The 23,718-nt window shown below is 43.6% G+C and overlaps 1 protein-coding gene across 3 annotated transcripts in view; it reads left to right on the top strand.

Moving 5' to 3' along the window:
* Positions 1-16,723, top strand: part of RIN3 (Ras and Rab interactor 3) — a 72,295-nt gene extending 55,572 nt beyond the window's left edge. For all 3 annotated transcript variants that reach the window (XM_081172741.1, XM_081172742.1, XM_081172743.1), the window contains 3 exons: positions 6,763-6,894; positions 13,311-13,474; positions 14,544-16,723. In XM_081172741.1, the coding sequence (XP_081028867.1) occupies positions 6,763-6,894; positions 13,311-13,474; positions 14,544-14,852 (605 nt within the window). In that variant the 3' untranslated portion in view covers positions 14,853-16,723. The remainder of the gene's footprint in view (positions 1-6,762; positions 6,895-13,310; positions 13,475-14,543) is intronic.
* Positions 16,724-23,718: the final 6,995 nt, after the last annotated feature.

The raw sequence follows: 23,718 nt of genomic DNA, 5'->3' as shown, positions 1-23,718 counted from the left end.
GATCTTCCTCTGGAGGGCAAATTTTCAGAGGAAAATGCCAGTTGCTGGGAGCTGCAGGAAGAGAGAGTGCTCTCGCACTCAGATCTTGCTTGCAGGCTTGCCAGAGGCCACTGTGAGGACAAGATGCGGGGCTTGACGGGTCTTTAGCCTCTGGTCTTATGATGCTGGACCCAACATTTTTACAGCACATCATTAAAATGAACCCATGATTGATCCACCAGTATAGACAACTCCCCATTTATGCAGGGGCTACATTCCGAGGTACCATACGTTTAAGTGAAAATGTTGATATTTGAAACGCCATTGAAAAAGCCTGCAAACACCTGTTACGCCCCTGCCCCAACCCTTTTTGTGACATTTTCGGGTCATTTCCAGGTTCGGTGAGATGTGTGTGTACACAGTTGCGCACATATCGGATGCACCTAAAACAGTCGCTGCCTGTACTAAATATTTGCACAAGTAATAAATAACTTAACATTTTTCTCTCTTACTCTTACTGTTTCCTGAACCTCCCAAAAATGGGAATGCCTTGCCAAGCTCACAAATGGAACCGAACCCACATTCTCAAAGCCCAGCTCACATTTTGGACCATTTTAGCAGGGGTTCCCAAATGGTGGCCAGTGGTGTTTCTGTGAATTCGTGGTTGAAAACGGGAAACGGCATGTCCATTGCATTCAGTATTCATACTGATGATTTGTAACCTGCATTTTAATGGCCTCTCTTATTTTTAGCATGGTATTCTGTTGTATTGCAGTCTGAATTTTGTGGAGCACTACAAAATACAATGCACAAGAAATAAAAGAAGCAATACAAACACAATTAGAAATCATAATGCATCTTGCACAGTGCATTGCAGTTGCTACAGCAGGGTGCAGGGAGCTAAGTGGTCCATCAAGACCCTTAGAATTTTCAAGCAGTCTGGCGGGGGCGGGGGTGAGTTTGGGAATCAATAGATATAGATATTGGATGCCACTTAACTAGCCTGCTTACTGAGTGTCCTGCATAGGGCTCCATTTTTTTCATGCTCACCCACATTGTCACTTTGTAAGGATCGTATTTAGCGTGCTGGGCCTTTATGGATTTCACCCATGAAGCCACTGTGGTCTTCGCCAAGCTAGGAACTGCTTCATGCAGTTCCACTGCAAAGGGATGAATAAAGTCTTGCTTTTGTTGTTTGGTCATTTGCCTCTTCCATTTCTGTAGCAGAAGAGGCTATTTCTTTTTGCAGTTTTCATACGTGAGGCTTAAATTGCCTTTGAAGCTGTATTTTACTATTTATGCTAATTTCTGATCATAGCTAATGTGGATGTGGAAAAGAGAATGAGAGATAGTTATGATGTAAATGGGATTTCCCCCCCCCCCCGCATTGATTTTACAGGCACATTACCAAAACAACAAAACCAACCCCCCCCCCCCAGTTGAACTCAGGTGTAAAAATGCTTGTAGAATGCCAGGTGCTGATGAAGATGTCAATCATGGTGGGAGGCAAAAGCATTCAGTCCTTCGGATTACGTGTTCCTCATGTTTACTAGCGTAGATACTAAGTCTGCAGTGCATTGTGGGGCAGAAGAATGATGGGCCTGGCTTTTAAGGCTTCTGGGTTCTCTCTCATAGGGAGGACAAGCAACTGCAGAAAAGGGAGAGGTTTTAGAGAGGCATGTGCTGTGTACACCATTTAGGAACAGATTACCGTATTTTTTGCTCTATAAGATTCCCTCCTAAAAAGTAAGGGGAAATGTGTGTGCATCTTATGGAGTAAATGCAGGCTGCACAGCTATCACAGAAGCCAGAACAGCAAGAGTGATTGCTGCTTTCACTGCGCAGCGATCCCTCTTGCTGTTCTGGCTTCTGAGATTCAGAATATTTTTTTTCTTGTTTTCCTCCTCCTAAAACTAGGTGCGTCTTGCGGTCTGGTGCGTCTTATAGAGCAAAAAATACAGTAAGCAGACTTTTGCCGAGTCCACCTAGTTCAGCATTGTCTACCCAGACTGTCAGCAGCTATCCATGGTCCTGCAGCAGAGGTCCTTCACATCACCTGCAACCTGTCCATTTAACTGGAGATGCTTCACAGCAGTTTCCATATGAAACACAAATGGCTTTGGCCTGGTCTGCACACATTGCAGCAGAAATGAGGAGGCCGTTGGATGGGCAGTACTATCTGAGACTGTAGTTGAGGGGTGTCACAATTTTAATGCACCTCTTCCTTTAAAGTTCCCTGCAAACACAACATAGTAGCAAAGGGATGGGATGTTTTATTTCTCTCTGTTGTGCTGGTATTCTATTTGCAGGGATATTTTTTGGAGGAGTTTTCAGAACTGTGAACTCCCACCTCTGGTCTGAAATAGGGATGTTGGAAATGGAAGCAGAAATTGTCACTGTTTGCTTATTCATCCCATGTCTGGAATGGAAATCAGCCCTGCAAATATGGATGCTATTTGCTGTTATTGTTTAAAGCCTGCAAACAATGCATAATTGGTTACTCACAGCAACCCCTGCTCCCTACACATACGATATGCATTTCATTTCCTTTGACTTGAAATGAATGGTGTGCAACAGTGTAATTAAATGTGCGGACAGAGAGACAGATAATGTAGTTCTTGTCAGAAGCCAAAGTGCAGTGGAATGGAAACACTTCTGAGTATTGGAGCAGAAATCGATGCCTTCTTACACCCCTAGTCTGAAGTGATACCAACTCATCCCCCTCTTCATATGTTGACCATCCTTTATCACATGTCATTATACAATGGTACCTCGGGTTACATACACTTCAGGTTACTGACTCCGCTAACCCAGAAATAGTACCTCGGGTTAAGAACTTTGCTTCAGGATGAGAACAGAAATTGTAGAATAGAATCGTAGAATAGAATTGTAGAGTTGGAAGGGACACAAAGGGTCATCTGTTCTGACCCCCTGCAGTGCCTGACTAGTTGATTTCCAGTTGTCGTAGCAATGCATATATTATAACTGTTATCGCTTACCAGCCTTTATAATACATGCAGGGAAGGACAAGGGTGAAATTGCAAAAATTGCAAAGTGATCATTTGGAGAAATGTTACCTGTGCTTATTAACAGCTCAGCAAGGGAACACAGCTTAGTAACAACAGCCATATAATGTCAAGCAAAGGTTAGATTTCTTGGGGCAAAACCCACAAAGACTTCTACTCATTAAAATGAGGAAAAGCATGGAAAAGCATTGCAATGGAAAGAGTTAGCTCTTGACTGCTGTAGAAGGCCTGCTATACACATATATCAGAATAATACAGAGAAATTCTGGGGTGGCAGATAGGGGACAGTACTGTTTCAGACTGCGGGTGAGTTATTATGCATGCTCCATAGACATTTTCCTGTTTAACTATAGTGGCTTTCCTCTTTGACATTCTTAAGCACATCTGTTTGGTCACTGTGAGAACAGAATGTTGGACTAGATGGACAATTGGCCTGATCCCCCAGGCTGCTCTTACGTTCTCTTGTTCAGGTTCCCCTAAACAAAGGAATTTTTCTTAATCTGTGGTGATTATGTGTTTAGAGAATGAAATAAAGATTTATTGCAAGGAAGAAATAAGTTTATTAGGCTTCTAGAATGAATATGGAAAGAGTTGTTCTGTCTAATTTAAGTACAGCTTGACCATCCTTAATCTTTACATGTTCCCTGCTTCCCCTTGTACGGAGGCTACGAACAGTATCATCCTAATGTAACTGAGCAGATAGGAAAGTGGTATCTGTGACGTTCTGACCTTTCTAGAGTTAATGTAAGAAATTCATAGGTGATTAATGCATACTTTGGCTGGTAGAATCAACTCTCTACTTTACATCAGGCCCAATCCAGATGGCCACTTAACATTTCACCAAAGAAGAGGAAACGTGTAACCAAAAAAAGAGGACAAGAAAGGATTCAGATCTGCATAAATTTCCATGTGCTAATACATCTGTATGCACACTTATACATAATTACTATAAAGTGAAATACATCTCATTATAGTAGATAAAACTGACCCGGTAACATGCATACTACTAGGGTTATAACTTTTTTACAACCTCATGTTGTAGCTTAGTTAGATGAACTTTTGCCTAAAAACAAAGGGATGATCTGTCATTTCCAAAGCTTTTGAAAAAAGGTCACCCCAAAATCAGTAAATCAATTTTTGTATTTGCAACTGTATAATGTATTATGTAATGTGCATAGCATATATAATACAGTGTACATATAACACAATGTACATCACTTCTTATTGCTTAGAATAAGACACGGTTGCAGTTTTATTCTCCAATACAGTTTTAGGAAGTTCCACACAGCTGTAAAATAGTCCCATAAACAGTCCCATAAACTTTTTTAAAGTGCTAATACTTATGAGTAGTATATACAGTGATTACAGCTTTTCATTTCAGGGTGGCCTTTTTTCACAACTCAGAAGAATTAGAACCTTTTTCAGTGTTTCTAAGCAAAAGTTCATCCCTTTATGATACAGGGAATTGTTTTTTTGAGGGGGGGGGGAATCCAAAAAGGTATAACCATAGCGCATACTGGCTTGGTCTGCTGTCTAGGTGCTGACTGTTGATGGGCAATTTCAGGACCCTCCCTGCTCCCCTTGCTTTATATTTAAACTGGACAGCCCTTTGAATAGAGAACTGTTCTCAGTGAAGTAGAAGTAGAAGAACAAGAGTTTGGATTTGATATCCTGCTTTATCACTACCCTAAGGAGTCTCAAAGCAGCTAACAATCTCCTTTTCCCTTCCTCCCCCACAACAAACACTCTGTGAGGTGAGTGGGGCTGAGAGACTTCAGAGAAGTGTGACTGGCCCAAGGTCACCCAGCAGCTGCATGTGGAGGAGCGGGGAAGCGAACCCGGTTCACCAGATTACGAGTCCACCACTCTTAACCACTACATTATTATTTCTTCCATTTATACACTGCCTTTCATCGATCAAGAACACAGGGCAGTTCACAACAATAAAAGCAATAACACAACCAGCACAAGCATTTTTAAAATGAAAGGTTTAAAGCATGGCAATACAGCAGCAAACAGATCAATACAAGTGACCCCGCACAAAATGTCAGAGCATCCTAGAAGCCTGGCTGAATAAATGGCCACTCTAAGCCAGATCTGAAGGAATGCATTGGCCATATTAACTGCTGATCCTGCCCTTTCATCAATGCCTACTTCTTGCAGCTAAATTTGGCCCTCCATCCACACCCACCTGAGACTTCCTCAGTACCAGAAACAGCAATACTGTAGAAAGGAAACATTTTGCCAAAACACCCACTGAACAATGAAGCCTTTTTAAATGTTTGACAACCTGGCTGTGTATTTTTTGCACAGCAGGAAACATGACTCTCATAACGTACAGAGCCCAGCTAATAACAGCATAAGATTTTGTTTATAAAGAGAGTCTTAGCACTCGAGCGTTCCACCACTTTGTTTTAACTGAACTGGCTTTCCCTTTCTACATATATTCTCTGGTTTACTTAAAGTTTATTTATTTTTTGATGAGGGAACAGAAGAATATTTATATAAGGCTCCAGCTGAGTATAACCGTCAGCTTCAAATAAAACCCCTATTGACTTTGCCTGACATATAAGGAAATGTGTTTCATAGGAAATACTTGTAACCAGCCAATGGCCACAAGCTCATGCACAGCTAAGCATGTTTAAGCTTATTGATTTGAATAGACTAAAGTGCCCTTAAACATGGGGTGGAATGTGGCCAGTGAGAATAAAGGGAAGCCTATCTTCTATCACGACAGCAAATTCATGGTGGCTATAATTTTAAAGGACCTTCAACATTTGGTCTTTTAGAGATGGATGGCTGTAATAGTAGTGCACGGAAGAAAATGATTGTGAACCCTGCAAATAGAAATTGAAGGTTGCTTTTGATGTTATTTTTCTTAATACATAACTCTCAAAATGTTTATAAGGAAATAACACACACTTTTGGAATGTGCAACGGTGTAGATGAAAAACTGTCACATACACACTGAGATTCCTAAAGCATATCCACCTATCGTGTGTCTCAGATTTGCATCTGATAGATGCAAAGATAGATTCAGACTATCCGTTTCTCCTTTCTTGCATTGGCTTACACAGCTGCTCCTGGGCCATTGAAGGGGTCAGTTGCATGACAGAGTTGTCCCAGACCACGCTTTTTTCTTTTTCTTTTTAGCAAGCACTGACTGTAGAAATCCCCTGTGCATCAGACTTTTTCATTTAATGTGGAGGCTCATTGCAGGCAGGTTGAGGATGGTGTGGGTATTTGCTCCATTGGACCAGCCAGCACAGGATTTGGTTGGAAACAGGATGGTGGGCTAGATGGCCTTTGGCCTCATCCAGCAGGGCTTCCCTCATACTCTTCAATTCATTCCAAAATACGATTTTCCAAAATACGGTTCTTTCTCGCAGTAATGAAGCCACTGGGAGAGTATGAAAACCTGTACTGCTGGCAAATTCATTCGCACATTTACATCTTCATCAATCCTGTTTCCTAATCTGTGATTTGGCAGCTATGAAGCACAGCTGCTCTACAAAATATGTGAGAAGGACTGATTTGCACATTAACCTAGGCTAATGCAGGTTGTGCATGGTGGCGGCCAACTGTTGGGCCCCTGTGCCTTCTCTTCTCTTCTCTTCTCTTCTCTTCTCTTCTCTTCTCTTCTCTTCTCTTCTCTTCTCTTCTCTTCTCTTCTCTTCCTGCATGTCGGTTTTGAATGTTGAAATCAGCTCTCAGCCTGCTTGGTTGTGTTATCTGAATAGGCCTCTTCTTGTTTCAGGGAAGCTTTACGGGGCAGATGACTTCCTCCCGGTGCTCATGTACGTACTCGCCCGCAGCGACCTGCCAGAGGTGCTTCTGAATGTGGAGTACATGATGGAACTCATGGACCCTGCACTGCAGCTGGGTGAAGGTATGAAAGACCTCCTTTGTGAAAGAGGGAGGAGCGAGGGTGGAGGTTCGCAAGGGTACACCACTGGCAGAAATGAGTACAAGCTGCCCAGCAACCATAATTGTAAATGTTTATCCCAACTTTACATCTGCTCTTCAGCTGGTGGCCAATGGCAGGGCCGGCACCAGAGGACATTTGCCAAGACCACCATCCTAACATTGGTAGCGTTTCTACTTTGCACAGAGTATGCAGAAGGATCAAATGCAGCCTAAGAGACTTATTCTGATTATCAATTAAATTTGTATACCGCCCTTCATTCGTGGATCTCAGGGTGGTTCACAACATAAAATTACAATATAAAAAGCACAAAGTAGATAATAAAGATAAGAACAACAGCAAACCAATAATCCCTCCTCCCACAACACATTTAAAAGGGCATTGGATGTCAATCAGCCAAAGGCCTGCTTAAAGAGGAACATTTTCTCCTGGTGCCTAAAGCTGCTTGATGAAGGCACCAGGTGAGCCTTCCTGGGGAGACCATTGGACAAGCAGCGAGCCACTGCAGAAAAGGCTCTTCTCATGTTGGTACCCTCCAGACTTCTTGTGGAGGAGGCACACAAAGAAGAATGATCTCAGAGGATTATCTCATGGTCCAGGTCTGTTCATATGAGCAGCGGTGGTCCTTGAGGTATTGCAGTCCTGAGCTGTTTAAAGCTTTATAGGTCAAAACCAGCACTTTGAATTGGACCCAGAAACTAATGGGCAGCCAGCGCATTTGGGCCAGGATTGGCGTTATGTGCTAAAACTGCCTTGTCCCAGTGAGCAACCTGGCCACTGAATTCTGCACCAGCTGAAGTTTCCGAACTATCTTCAGAGGCAGCCCTATGTATAATGCATTGTAGACTACTATTTCTTCTGGCTCTTCAAGGTTGTGAAGGTCCCACTCAGGGTGCCATCCTAGAGCCACCAAGATTCCCCCTTACTTTTTTTTATTTGTTCATTCTTCATCTTCTGAGATCTACAGCCATGATCACAAGTGGCTACTGGGGGCACCAGATTCACATGACAGCAGATGGCCCTTGGATGGTGGATGTGGGAATGCTTTTGGTTTGCACAACAGTTTGATTGTGTGACATAGGTTTTTGGGCTGTTATACCAGAGCCACTTCATACATTGACATATAGTGGCTTAGAGAGAAAGAGAGAGCTACCAATCAGGAAATGAATCTGGGACCTTCTGCATGCACTGAGTGAGCTTTTCCCCTCTCTTCTTTCGTGTGACCTTAACACTATGCTCAAGGTTTTGAGGAGGAAGGCATGACTGGGCAGACAAATGAAGGGCAGACAAAAGGAACTACTTCTTCACACACAGTTAAAATATGGAATTCCCTGCCACAAAATGGAGTGGTTTCCTTCAACTTGGGTGGCTTTGAAAGGGGATTCGACAAGTGTTTGGAGGATAAGGCTCTTGTTGGCTACTGACCATAATGGCTTTACATTACCCTCAGAATCAAAGGCAGTATGCTTCTGTATCCCAATTTCTGGGGAGCACAAATATCAGGGGACTACAACACTCTTGTCCTGCTTGCGGACTTCTCATAGGAGTCTAATTGGCCACTGGGAGAGTAGGATGCTGGGCTAGATAGACCTTTGGTCTCCTCCACCAGGACTCTTCTCATGTTTCCATTAGGGATGTCAAATGATTCCAATTCGCTCTGCTTTGGGGAGCAAGCCTATCCATTTCGGACCCATTCACGGCCCAGAACATAGATATGTGGAATTTCCCATATGATGAGCTGATGTATGCTAGGGTCTGGCAACATGCTCAAAAGATAGTCCAAAGACTGCCTTCTTTCTTTTAAAAAGTTTTACAGCTGCTTGGAGCTTCATTGTGACTTCATTGTGTCTGCGTGGTAATAAAGGCCATTTGAAATCCTCCTAGGAAGCCACTGTGCATCCTGGGGAATCATGCGGAGAAGATGGCTACCTTTTCTTCTGTATGTTGTGTCCCTGTGTAGCCTTACAAGGATGTTATGGATTTTTTAAAAAGATTTTTAAAAAGACAATCTGCACATAGGTTGGACAGACCAGCCCATTTATTATTACTATTTTGCATATAGGAGAAAGCAACATGGGACAGAAATAGGCCGATTTGCCCATCTATGCCTTCCATCGCAGGCAAAGCAGAGTTCAGTGTATATTTATGACAACAACAACAACAGAGTATAATTAAGGCTAATTACTAAAAAAGATATATATCTGGCTGTTCCTCTAAGGAGCTCCGAATAGGATACGATGGGCTCCTCTGAAATGTGGTATTCCATCTAGATTTGGCCAGATCTTGATTAGTTGGAGAGACAGAACAGCATCAAGCACCTTCATGCAGCGCTTTTGCAGGAGCACCACAGCAGGGCTGGACACCCAGTTTTTTAACTGAGGCAGTGCCTCTTCTGCCCCCACCTCCATGTCCTTCAGGAACTGCTTCCCCCACCAACACATCAGTCTGTTTCTGGGAGGGCTTTAATTGTCACACTGATTAAAAGTGCTGTATCTTTAGTAACTTGCCACCTGGTCATATGCCCCAGGGATCCCCAAGGACACTTGCGCAAATAAATAGGTCCCTTTGACAGTGTTGCTGCCTAGGTAATAAAAGCCTAGTGATGCCCCCAAGGGAGCAGAACAACATGCATTTGGAAAGATATTGTTGTGAATGGTTGCAGTGCTTATTTTGCATACGTTTGGAGTTTTGCATAGAAATGCCATACTTCAGCCTTCCCCAATCTGGTGCCCTCCGGCTGTTTCAGAGTATTGGCCATGCTGGCTGTGGATGATGGGCATTATAGTCTAGGGCTCCAGGTTGTGGGAGGCTATCACAGATTGCACCTCTTACATTTCATGACCTTTTGGCCTCGTCGCTGATGCCATTTATCCCTCTACACCTCTGTCTCTGTGTGTGCACAGGTAGCTCTCAGATGGTGTGCAATCTACCCCATGAAAGCTCATCACACTGTAAACGCCCCATTGAGTTCAGTGGGGTTTGCTTACATGTGTGGGGCTGCGCTGTAAATCTGCCAGCGTACACTGTTCTGCTCCAGGTCCTTTGCTGTTGTTGTTTCATGCAGCAGCCTAACCCAGCTACTCTTCAGGGAAAACCTAAGTGAGTCTCCAAACACATCAGCTGCTGTGTTTTAAGAGCAATCCGTTCTTCTGAAAATATCGTTCTCCAGTGAAATGTCAGCCAAATTTATTTACAGTGCAATCCTAACCGTGTCCACTCAGAACTTGTAAGTCCCATTGAATTCAATATATCCATAGAAATTGACATGCAATGTTTCCAGTGGTGCATTTTCTCTCTCTCTCTCTCTTTTGCTACCCTCTGTGTGGGCAGGTGGTGGTGGCATTTGTCTTTAATGGGTTCAACCTGGACACAGTTTAGGCAAATACATACATGGGGAAAGTCCCTTTGATTATAACAGGATAGATAATTATGTGCTTAACTTTTTTTCTTTCGCATTCAGCGGGGCTTAATTTGTGATCAGTTATGCATCTTATGATTTAGGGTTTATTTAAATCATTCCCCTCCCCTAAAAGCAGTACAGCAGGCTTTAAAAACAGCTGGCAAAATTAGGGCTGCCTGTGATATTTAGTTGTTGCATCAAATTGGTTAGATTGGCCAAAAATATTTGAGTGCCTGGAGGCTGTTGGAGGATGGATGGCGGCTAACAGATTGAGGTTGAATCCTGACAAGACAGAAGTACTGTTTTGGGGGGACAGGGGGCGGGTGGGTGTGGGGGATTCCCTGGTCCTGAATGGGGTAACTGTGCCCCTGAAGGAACAGGTGCGCAGCCTGGGAGTCATTTTGGACTCACAGCTGTCCATGGAGGCACAGGTTAATTCTGTGTCCAGGGCAGCTGTCTACCAGCTCCACCTGGTACGCAGGCTAAGACCCTACCTGCCCGCGGACTGTCTTGCCAGAGTGGTGCATGCTCTAGTTATCTCCCGCTTGGACTACTGCAACGCGCTCTACGTGGGGCTACCTTTGAAGGTGACCCGGAAACTGCCATTAATCCAGAATGCGGCAGCTAGACTGGTGACTGGGAGTGGCCGCCGGGACCACATAACACCGGTTCTGAGAGATCTGCATTGGCTCCCAGTACGTTTCCGAGCACAATTCAAAGTGTTGGTGCTGACCTTTAAAGCCCTAAATGGCCTCGGTCCAGTATACCTGAAGGAGCGTCTCCACCCCCATCGTTCAGCCCGGACACTGAGATCCAGCACCGAGGGCCTTCTGGCGGTTCCCTCATTGCGAGAAGTAAGGTTACAGGGAACCAGGCAGAGGGCCTTCTCGGTAGTGGCGCCTGCCCTGTGGAACGCCCTCCCAGCAGATGTCAAAGCAATAAACAACTATTTTAGTTTTAAAAGGCATCTGAAGGCAGCCCTCTTTAGGGAAGTTTTAAATGTTTGAAGCTGTACTGTTTTTAATATTCAGTTGGAAGCCGCCCAGAGTGGCTGGGGAAACCCAGCCAGATGGGCGGGGTATAAATAATAAATTATTATTATTATTATAACTTTTGAGGCGCTCCTAATTTATCAGGCAGTAGATTTAAAAATAAAATAAAGTCATTAATTTTTTTTTAGACAAGTGTTTACAAAAAAACCTGAGTGGCTAGAGTTCATCCAGCTTCCTCTCTTGCCAAGAAGAGGGTGCTTTTGCTGAGGAGAATTCTTCTTCAAGACCTAATAATAAAAAACCCAAAAATTATTTCCTTCAGAAATACTGTTTTATTCACCTGCTGCTTTGGCATTATTTCAGCAATCAGTCTATTAATTAAATTGATTAATTTAATCAGCAAAAATGTTCACAATTAATGGACTTGCAGTGCAATCACATGCGTTTCTACTCAAAAGTAGAAACAATAGGACTTACTCCCAGGTAAGTGGGACCTCCGGGTATAGGCTGGTGTATAAACAACAACAACAATAATTGATTGCAGCCTTACTCCCAGGAAACTGTGTACAGGATTGCAATATTTGAGCCTTTTTAGTCAACTGACTAAATACAACTCTAATTATAATTCAGACAAATAGAATTCAAGAAAGATCTGATCCACCTGTCTAGTAGGAATTGCTAGATCTTGGAAGATTCTTATCCAGATTCTGTAAAAAACATAATAAATAATCTGTTGGATTGTGAACAGCTTCTGCAACGGCAAAAGCACACACACACACACACACACACACACACCACTTCACATGTGCAAAGAAACTAGCACAATGTTATTAGCAAATGGGTAGATGGGCACTAACTTGCTATTTAAGAGGGAAGAGCTCTAACAATGGAGAGAGGAAATACTTGGGATGAGGAATTTTACAAAACATCTGCCAAAGGGGAATGTTTGTACCTCTTGAGTTAGATGGAACTGGAAGGAACCAGAAAGTGGAGTGCTAATTAGGTAGAACTAGTGGCAAGCTGCATGATAAGGTGATGTTCCTTGCACTATTTTGAATAGCAGATTGTGCAAGGGTAAACCCAATCTATCTTCCCGCAACTCCGTTGTTGGTTCCAGAATTGTATGTTGCTTGGGTGCCATCTGCTGGCCACTTCCAATGATGGTAATATTTCTATATTTGTGTTTTCAGTAAGTCATTAATCATCGTATCTCCCTTTAAGGATTCAGGTTCCCCTCCTCTCCTGGCATCATGGGCATAGCCAAGGGGCTGCCCCTCCCTAAATCAATAAAAATCTATTAAAAAATCAAAGAAAGAAAGAAAGAAAGAAAGAAAGAAAGAAAGAAAGAAAGAAAGAAAGAAAGAAAGCATTTGGGGATTGCTGGGAACTGTTTGAATCTCCTCTTGAGAATTGGTGTGATCTCCTCTTATGTACAAACCGATTTGTTCCAAGAGAGAGATATATAATTACCCAGAAGACCTTACATCCTTTTGGCAGAAGTCTTTTAATTCCTTTTGCCACCTCTGATCTACAAAGTGTATTCCGCACTGTGCAGAAGAGAACTGCCAGTGTCTTTGTAACAGCAGCTCTGCCTCCCCTAAACTGTGGACCAGTTCACAGATTCCAGCTGGCATTGTCCCTTGCCATGTTAAGGCTCACTATGTTGCTTTTTATAATCTCTTTTAACCTGGCTCCCATTTAGCAATATTTGCTTTGGTTGGTGAGAGGCCCATACCCTGAGGTTGGATAGTCATATGTCAGAAATTATTTTGCATTGCAGGGGTTTGGACTAGATGACCCTTGGGGTCCCTTCTAACTTTACAATCCTATGATCACATATAACCTCCCCCATCACATCATGAACACAGGTAAACTTGAATGCGCAATATAAAGGATGTCTAGAGGGGTCCTGTGTTGCATGAACCAGTACAAAATCAAGACCAAGTGGTTTGGGCTCTTTAACTTTTTCCTTTTTCTTTTTCTGTTAGGCTCGTACTATTTAATCACTACTTATGGGGCGGTAGAGCTTATCAAGAGCTATGATAAGATCACAGTCACTCGGCAGCTGAGCTCAGAGGTCCAAGATTCCATTCACCGCTGGGAGAGAAGGAGAACGCTTAACAAAGCCCGGGCTTCCCGGTCATCTGTTCAGGTTAGCAGATAAATAAATGAAGGAGAGGAATCTATGTTAACTTCATTACTCATTAACTTACAAATGTAATAAGCAGAGGCCACAAATCACCTTAGTGAGGATGAAATTGGCATCCTAGCTTATTTCAGCTTTTTGGTTTATTATTTGTAAGCTGCGGTGAGAGCCTGTGGTTTAGGGTGGCACGCATACATTTCAGAGAGAAAGAGAAGCTAATTTTAAGTTCAAAGGCAGTTTTCAGCATCTTGTCCTTCAACCACATGGTGGCAGCAAAGCTCCCTTTTGCTACAGGGATAAAATACCATATTGGCTCTCTTCACCAGAACCAAGGCTGTGTACTCACTATGCCTTTAAAGCACAGCCTTTCCCTCGAGGAATTCTGGGCACTCTTTGTTTGTTGTAAACAAAGCATACGCCATACCCTATTCCCCGGCCTCAGGGGATTTACAGTCTAAAACTTGGTTGGGAGAGAGTCCCTCAAATACTTAGCATAACATGCCAACTCAAATACTTGGCATAACATGCCAACTCATAGTCCCCATTTTCTACACAATACATTTAAAGAGTTGATTGAGAGACCCTTACTACAGTTTCCAAAGTCTTTTAACGGACAGTCTTTTCTCCCTAGGAAACTCTGAGAATTATAGCTCTGTGAGGGAAATGGGGGCCTCTAGTCGTGACAACTCTCAGCACCCTAAACAAACTGTGGGTCCCAGAGTTCTTTAAGGGAAGCCATGATTTAAAAGTATAGCGCAGATTAGACCTCAGTTGTCCCTTCTCCAGGCTAAAGGTGTCTAATTCCTTCAAACTTTCTACATGACAGCCATTCAGATATTTGACGGTGGCTGTGGTACCTCTTAATCATCTAATCTCCAAGCTAAACAAACCTAACTCTTTCAACTTTTCTTTATAGGACTTGATATCCAGGCCCCTCGCCATCTTCACAGCCTTTATTGCTCATCAATAGTATGTTGTTGATTATGATAGATTCACAGTATCTATTAGTGATCACTATCTATCCATTGTCATTTTAATATCTATGGATAACATAACCCACGCTCCTTGTTTCCAGGATTTCATCACAATCTCCTTTATGGAGGCTGAGGCGAACACCAGGACGCTGGCCTACCGAACTGACTCAACAACGCACCAGCTGAACCAGCAGTGCGCTGAGAAATTCGAAGTCCCAGAGCCTCAGAACTATGGGCTGTTTGTTCAGGTTGACGACAAGAACCTGCGGCTAGATGATGACGCCCTTCCTCACCGCATCAAATCCCACCTCCTGAGCAAAGAGCCCAAGCCGACTTTCCATTTTATTTATAAGGAGATGGGCGGAGAGGAACCACCGGTTCCCATTATCAAGGACCCAGATGTTTTATAACAGCAAAGCTGTTCTCTTGTAGCAGACTGGTTCAAACAGCCGTGGCATTTTTCATTTCAAAACTTCCTGATCTCCACCAGGTCACAGGAGCACAGCAAAGTGCATCTTCTGAGCAGAATGGTGATGGTCGAAAGCCTATGCAAATCTTCATCTGGGGCATTTCCTCAACAGAATTCATTTTCCACAGTAAATGGAATATTCCAAGCAGCTTTCACTCTTCAAGGTGGGGGGGGGGCTTGAACAGTTCATAACCTTAAAATGTGAGCAAATGATGTAACTTTTGTGCCAGCTGCCCTGGTACAAAGTAGGTAGGTTTGTGGTTATGGGCAAATGGCAATATATCAATTCATCCAGTTATCAAATCATCAGTATTATCAGAGAAGGTCCACCAAAGAAAATTCAAATGGTCCTTCCTGTAGTAGTAAAAAAAGATAATAAAGTGAATCTATGTGGCGTCCTTTCCTTTCTCATCCAAGGAAACAAACTTGGGACCAGCTTGCTGTTTCATGCAAACCAGGTATTCATGGTTTGTTTCTCGCCTAACAAATCATGACAATAATAATTATAATTTTATTATTTACACCCCAGCCACTCTGGGCTGCTTAAAGCATATCTAAAAACATCATAAAAACATAAGGCCTTAAAAACTTCCCTAAACAGGGCTGCCTTCAGATGTCTTCTAAAAGTCAGATAGTTGTTTATTTCCTTGACATTTGAAGGAAGGGTGTTCCACCGGGAGGGCACCACTACCGAGAAGGCCCTCTGCCTGGTAAGCCAAGCAACAAACCATAAGTGGTATTTCACACCTAATGGCTTGTTTTCCTGATTTGTTTTACCTCTATCCAGGAAATAAGGGGTAGGGGAGGAGCACCATGAAGACTTTTGAACAGCATATACTAGCACAAATCTTCACATTAAACATATCATAATTTGAGCTATGGTTTAATGTGACATGTGAACCACTTTTGACAAGACTCCAACATTTCCCCCCTAACCCTCCCCAGTGGTAGGGCAGACCCTGGATATAAAAGATATGTGCCTACATAAAATTAAGTCTAAATAGACATTTTTAAAAGAGTGCTCCCCTGCCCCTGGGTATTTCTTTCCTACTCTGCCTTGTAACATTTAGTTCAGGAATAGGGAGCAATTTGACCCTTCAGAGCTTGCTAAGCTACACTTCCCATCAGCCCTAGCAAGCATGGCCAATGGCCAGAGATGATGGGAATTGTAGTTCAGAAACATCTGGAGGACCAGAGTTTCCGCACAACCAATTTAGTTGGAAAAGAAACGTGTGAAATGATTATGTCCATTTCTCCAGCTTTGCCTTGCATCATTGGCTGTTGGTGACAGAGCAGCATGTGGTACAGTGATTCTATGTAGCTTTTTCACAAGCAAAAGACACAGAGCTGACACACGTGAAGAAACAATGAGGGGTTTTTTTATTCCACCAAGGACACAAATCAGAATCGAGAATCAGATCACACAGTGTGGTGGAAATGTTTTCGTCTTGAATCCACATCGAAGTCACTTCTCTTTACCTCCCACGAACATCCCACCTAACCGTTTAAGGGCAGGCAGTTTTACACGGAGCAAGGGAGGCAGAAGTAGAGGAAGAGAAAGGTGCACAGAAAAAGTGGCGACAAAGAGAGACTTGAGAAGCAACAGCTAGTTATGGGAATTCTGTGTTCTGTAACAATGAAAGCAAAATGTTCAGAGTTAAAATTGGAGGGCTGGGGTGGGGGAATCTGTGTAACACCATATGCAGCTTTTGAGATGCTACCACTGAGATAAATGGTGCATATTCTTCTGCTGTTGGTCACCCTATGTGGATAAAATGTGGGGGTCTTTTCGAAGTCTGTACAGCGGCCACAAAAACAAACCTAGGCAGCCTGGATGTAAGTTGTACAGCTCAGTACATAGGATGTTTGCAGCATAGCCTTATAATCACACAATGCATACAGTCTTCTGATATTAAAAAATACACCCCCTGAGTGAATAATATTGGCCTCGTACATGTGGCTAATTAATTGTTACTCCCCACCCCTCTGTTCATTTTAGCTGTAGCAACTTTCATGATCTATTATATGTGTTACACAGTTTTTCTGAGCAGAGAAGTTGTAAGTGGGCTGCCGACTGCTGGGTCATATTTTGCATCAGTGACTTGAGTTAGATGTGCAGACATTGTTTCCTGCTGTGCAAGAAACAATGCCCTAGAAGAACGGTGTTGCTGGTCTACCTCTGTGACAATTCTGCAGTGAAAAGTGTGCTGGGGGCGTAACCTATCCCTAGAGCTCTAGCTTAGAGTTAAGCTGTCTAAAAGCATTAGAAACAGATTGGCCACCCATTTACCCTGGGAAGCTGCTCCCTAATTTTCTAAAGCAGACGGTTACGTACGACCCACTGACTGCTCCCTGCCTGTTGAGGCATGAGCTGTTTAGGAGCTTGAAATCAACCAGTTCTTTAGGAAGTCAGCTACTGTGATGGACTGATCTGATGATATCTTGAGGAGTAAGGGCCTTTTCTGTCACTTTATAAAGAAGCAGTTTATCAAAACTGTTGCAGTAATGCCTGTTTATGTGTATTTATTTCCCTGTGTCACTGTATGTATTTTGAGCAATGTCTGGTTCATAATCAAAGACTTTGGAGGGCACAAATGCTCGCCGCAGTAATTTTGCTTGGGTCCTCTGCAACAGCTCAAATAAAGAAAGTCAAAGGTCACTGGGTGGCCTCTCAGCTATCACCCTACCTTTCGTACTCAGGGCCTGGAAATGAATCCTCTGACTGTGTTGCCTGTTTAAATCTTCTAACGATGCTGTATTGCTGTGTGATTTTATAATATAAAGCCATGCTGTTTAAAAAAGTTGTCATTGCTAACGTTCCTCCAAGAAAACTGCTCCTGTTCCAAAACGTTTGACCTTGGCATTAAAATCCCATACAAAAGGCTTCGGTTTTCCTTAAATGTCACTGCAATCCTTTTCTTCCTGGAAAAAAAAAATTGAGTCCCTGCAGAAGTTAGGGCATCTTCTTTGGTGATCACTCGTAGCTAATTAAGATTGTCTGCCATGAACACAGTCTTAACGGTGTGTCCGTAGGTGACTGTGGAGGCCAATTCTGGATTCACACGTCCTTCCACAGGGGGCACATGGGTTTCCGGGTGGGAGTTGATCATGGTGAGGGTTTCCCCTTAGCTCGTTTCTTCTTTTAACCCAGAGTTTGTGCTTCTTCAAAGTCCATGACACCTTTGGTAAGTGGCCCATGTAGTCCAGCATCCTATTTCAATTATATGTCTTTGAGAAACAGGGCATCCTGCCTGTGAAACGCAGAGACTGCATATAGCTGTGAGGATAAGCAGCCATTGGCGGACTGAGGGTGGAATTCAGCGGTGTACTATGGAGATTGTTCCACCTGGCAAGCAATCCTTGTGCTGTTGGAACAATCTCTGCTCTCCTCCATGTCTTGTTCTGTGAGTTCTCCTGACTCTCCAGAGCAGATCTGCGGAGGATGCAGGCAGGAGTCCCATTGCACAAGCTTCCACTAGCACAAATATTCAGTTGAATCTGACTCTTCTACACCATAAAGCCCCTTTTCAAAGACTTGGGGTGCTGTCTGAAGAAGGACCACTTCCTTCTTGACCCTTCTGTCCTGTCTGCTCCATTTCGCTAGTATTTCACTAGCAGTGGCAAAGCGTACGATCATGTCAAGACTGTCACTGTTTTGTGGTAGGGAATACTAGTGAATTCAGGTTGTGCAATTAGTTGACCTGGTGCTTTTGTGCAGCAAATCTGCTTCCACTGAACAAACAAATGTGCTTCAACTTTTTGTGGGAAATGCACGGGGATGTGGCTAATAGGAATTGTTTGATGCAACATCATATGACTTCAATGAGTAAGTGGTATATAAACTGTCAGGAAAGAGGGCATCTAAGTATGTCTTCATTAATTCATACCCAATTCCAAATTTTCCAGTCCCATTTCCTGTTGGCTGTGATTCTCCATCCTAGGTTTTTTGTTTTAAGGGAGAAGTCCTTTCCCCATTTTCCCCATTATTTTTTCAAACCAATCTCTAAATGCTTAGAGGCTTTTTCTTCTGTGTTCATGTCAGCTTGTTCACAAGGCCCTTTCTCTCTCAGCCCCCTCTCTCTCTGCCATCTCAGATGGTTTCTTAATGTCTCTGATCATAATTCTATTCATCTCTTCCAACATAATTCTATTCATCTCTCTCTCTGCCATCTCAGATGGTTTCTTAATGTCTCTGTTTATAATTCTATTCATCTCTTCCAACATCACAACCACATCAATTTGTCTGTTTCAGTCCTCCAGAAAGCTTATGTGGATATCCACTCCATTTCATCATCTGCTGTTTCCCATTTTGCCTGCATTTTCTCATGTTCAGGCCACATCATCTTCCACAGATGCATTCTTGAATCTGATGTCTCTCTGATGCTTTCTCATTTACCATTCTGTACATCTCAGCCCTTAATTCTGTCAGTTGTTCATCTGGTAGTTGTCATGTGATACCAACCATGTTCAGATAGTATTTATTTCCTTGACATCTGATGGGAGGGCGTTCCACAAGGCAGGTGGCACTACCAAGAAGACCCTCAGCCTGGTTCCCCGTAACCTCATTTCTCACATGAGGGAACTGCCAGAAAGCCCTTGGTGCTGGACCTCAGTGTCCGGGCTGAACGATGGGGATGGAAACACTCCTTCAAGTATACAGGACCAAGGCCGTTTAGGGCTTTAAAGGTCAGCACCAACACTTTGAATTGTGCTCGGAAACATACTGGGAGCCAATGCAGATCTCTCAGGACCGGTGTTATGTGGTCCCAGTGGCCACTCCCAGTCACCAGTCTAGCTGCTGCATTCTGGATTAATTGCAGTTTCCGGTCACCTTCAAAGGTAGCCCCATGTAGAGCGCATTGCAGTAGTCCAAGTGGGAGACAAATCAGAATAAACGCTCAATATATAACTAACGACAGCTAACCTTGCAATTTGGTGCAAACAATTTGCTGCCAAGGAGTGTGGTGGAGTCTCCTTCTTTGGAGGTCTTTAAGCAGAGGCTTGACAACCATATGTCAGGAGTGCTCTGATGGTGTTTCCTGCTTGGCAGGGGGTTGGACTCGATGGCCCTTGTCTCTTCCAACTCTATGATTCTATGATTCTATGGTTCTAATTCAGGATGCTTCAGCAATAAGCAGGTCACCTGGAAGTGATCTAAGAGAAAGGGTTAGATGAAAAGGGAAGGGTCTAAGGCTATCCCTGGATACTAGCCATGGTGGTTATGAGTAGAAGGCAGCCTCTGAATACTAGTTGTTCTGGAGCCCTAGTGGAAAAAGTTCTGTTTCACTCTGATCCTTTTTTCCAGCTTCCACTGTGGTTGGCCACTGTGAGAACAGGAGGCTGGACTAGATGAGCCTTGGATCTGATCTAGCAGTCAGGTTTTTCTTATGCTCTTCGGGCAGGAGATGGCGTACCCAACACTAACAGAAAACTGAGTATCATAGTAAGTTACTATCAGTCCCACAAAAACACAAAAAACAAGAAAGCACCAATGGCAGGGAAAGAGAGAGAACGAGAAAGAGAGAAACCTGAAATGAAATTTATTCCAGGCTCAGTACATTTGGAAAGAAACCCTTGCTGGGGCTACATTTTTAGAAGCATGGGGACCCTGTACTAGTGACTTCTGTTCAGAAGTCATCATGTACCATCATGTGTTGGGTCTGGATTCATTTCATTTCATTTCATTTCATTTCAAGCCTCTGGAGTTCCTCTCTCTGCTTACCATCACTCCCCCATCACTGTGGGGTCTTTTCAAAACTGTGTTTCACTTATTTATTTTTATGGGGGTGTATTCAACATAAGCTTAAGGTGCAATAATTTCTGCTTTCCCAACAGTACAACCCCCCCTGCTAGAGCAGATTGGGGGGAGGGGAGGGGGCAAATGGGGGGGGGGGTTGGAGGTGGAAAGTTTTCTTGCACTACTGGGACTCCTTGCACTGATTTCCACTAGTAAAACAGGCTAGTCGAACACAGCCTTTAGTATCTTATTTATAAAAATATTTATATACTTCAATTCCATAAAAGCAATAAAAGTAGTTAAGGAGGATTATAATGCAATAAAAACCACACACACACACACACACACACACAGAGAGAGAGAGAGAGAGAGAGAGAGAGAGAGAGAGAGAGAGAGAGAGATGACTCTTATGGAAAACGTTTTCCTTAATTGCCTGCAAGCAAATAAAAGTTTTCAGCAAACTATTTGAAAATTAACACAGAAGGCACCTGTAGAATATCTATTGGAAGAACAGCAGGCCAATAATATTGAAGGTCCAGTTTCATGCTGATGCCAAATGGGCCTCACCAACTACGGGGACAAGCAGTGATGCTCCTACAATGATCTCAGTGTTGGTGTGCAAGCTGATAGGGCTGCCATTATTTGTATTTCTAGCTCCCTCCACCGAGACCCTAGAAGTTAAACTTCTGAGTGGTGAGCAGATGCCTCTCTTCTGCAGAGCAGATTAATAGATGGCTGGATGGATGGATGGATGGATGGCTTGAATGAACAGATTCCCTGGTCTTCAGAGTAAAACAATGTCTAGGTTGGCTTACCCAAAACCCACTGTAAAAACCAATAGATCAGAAGATAAACACAGTAGTGGGTGAACAGCAATTGAATGAAAGCAGCAATCAAAATAGTTCCAACATAGATTTAAAAAATATTAAATGAAAACCTGAGCATTCCATAAACAGGGAACACCAGGATGCTTGGTAGATAGAAATTTCTAGCATAGTAAGCTAAAACAATGCAGATCCTGCTGACTTTAAAATCAGTGCATGTCAGGCTTTTGCAGGCTAGATAACACACTGTACAGAAGCCAGAGAAGATTCTTGCACAATATGTAACATGGGGGACAGTGGGGGGGGGGGGCTCAGACCATGATCCTTGGTGTGTGGATAGTGGCTTGTGAGTATTTCACCTCTGATCTCTTGGAGACTATGCTATCTCCTTATCATACTGCCCCAGACAACCACACCTTTCTATCACAGTTTTTACAAAAGCAAGGGCAGCAGTTTTGTGCTAGTGACCACTATGATCATGTGAAAGGAGGGATGACCTGAGTGACTCAGGAGATTCACATGACTTGTGAGTAAAATCTACTCTACATCTGAGAAATTTGCCCTCTGGGACCATTGCACAATGGGGACAAACATCTGTTTCCTTGCAAAACTCTTGTTTTTGCATGCAAATAAATAAATAACTGAGAAATGCATGTGAGAGAGACATAGGGTCATGTGTTCACTTACTCACTGGGTAAGCAGGAACTAAGAATGAGCAAATCTGTCAGTTTTGGTTTTTCTCAGTTTCTCATTTTCCCAGTCTAAAGTCCAGTTCTCCACCTTTCCAGGAAAATCTTTAAAAAACAAACAAACCTGAAGCAAAGGAAGAAAGCAGCCCTCCCTCTTCTGCCCTGCACTCATGCAACCCTACTAGGGCTTTGGACTGGGTAATTTCATTGCCTTTGAGCCTCCCTTCCCCATCCATTAAGGATTGCTGCCCTACAAAATTACAAGTGGGTCCCACAACAAAATGTTGCAGTGTGTCCTCAGCATGCAGGCATTACCTGAGCCCACGGCGGCTGTTGTCGGCATCTGCCTCAAGAGTCAATGGAGTCTGCCTCCAAGGGTGAAGTCAAATCTGTGTGTTTGCAGCACTAAACTGGGGCGCAAGCCTGGGCAGTATGTATGAAGGTCCTGGGATGCTCAGACAGCAAGACCCTTCCCCCCCCCCTCGGTCTCGCTGATGTGCTCCAAAGGATAGCAGAGCAGATGTTTGGCACCAGCTTGGCTGTAGGAGTTGCCGGAAGGAGATGAGGAGACGTACAATGTGTCTTAAGGACCCCACTCCAGATTTAAGTAGGGTTTACTCCGTAGCCTTTTCTTCCCCAAAAAATATCCTACAAGATGGCAGAGGCTTAGGATCAGAATTTTCCTCATCCTAGATGGGTCTAGGATCTAGATGGGTCACTTCCCTCTACAGCACAGGCAGAATGCCTTCTTGACCATTGGACTCAATATTTGTCTCTTCCATCCAATCCTCCAGAGCCTGCCTTCACCTGCGGGGGAAGTCCCTAACTCACCAAGGGTTTGAGACCCACTGGCTACCCTCACTTGGCTAGCTGGCCAGTCAAAGCCACTTCCCGGGGTGTGGCCACTGTCACATGCTGACAGCTTCTAGGAGCCACTGGTGAGAGCTGAGGAGCACGAAGTACTATGTAAAAGGTAAAAGCTCCCGGGATGGTTAAGTCCAGTCAAATGTGACTATGGGGTAAGGCGCTCAGTTGTGGCACTCATCTCATTTCAGGCAGAGGGAGGTGGCGTTTGTCCACAGACAACTTTCCAGGTAATGTGACCAGCATGACTAGACTGCTTCTGACACAATGGACGAAAACCAGAGTGCACAGAAATGCTGTTTACTTTCCCGCCACAGCGGTACCTATTTATCTACTTGCACTGGTGTGCTTTAGAACTGCTTGGTTGGCAGGAGCTGGGACAGAGCAGCGGGAGCTCACTCCGCCACAGGGATTCAAACCTTCTGATCAGTAAGCCCAATAGGCTCAGTGGTTTAGACCACAGCGCCACCTGCATCCCTACCCCAGAAGTACTACCCCTCCCCTAGCCCCCCATACAGCCCATGGCTGAGTGGGTTATATATAAAAAAAGAAGAAAACTTTCCTCAAAGACAGGAAACCGTACTGCAAACTGGGTCTTAATTCATGTGCATTTTGTAAAAAGATATTTTTTTCAATCTGAGTGCAACCAGTCTGCATGCAAATCAAGAAACCTGACTTTCTGCTTTTTGTGGG

The sequence above is a fragment of the Podarcis bocagei genome (genome assembly GCF_964188305.1).
Source record: "Podarcis bocagei genome assembly, chromosome: 1".
NCBI lineage: Eukaryota > Metazoa > Chordata > Lepidosauria > Squamata > Lacertidae > Podarcis > Podarcis bocagei.
This window is presented reverse-complemented; position numbering and strand designations above follow the sequence as displayed.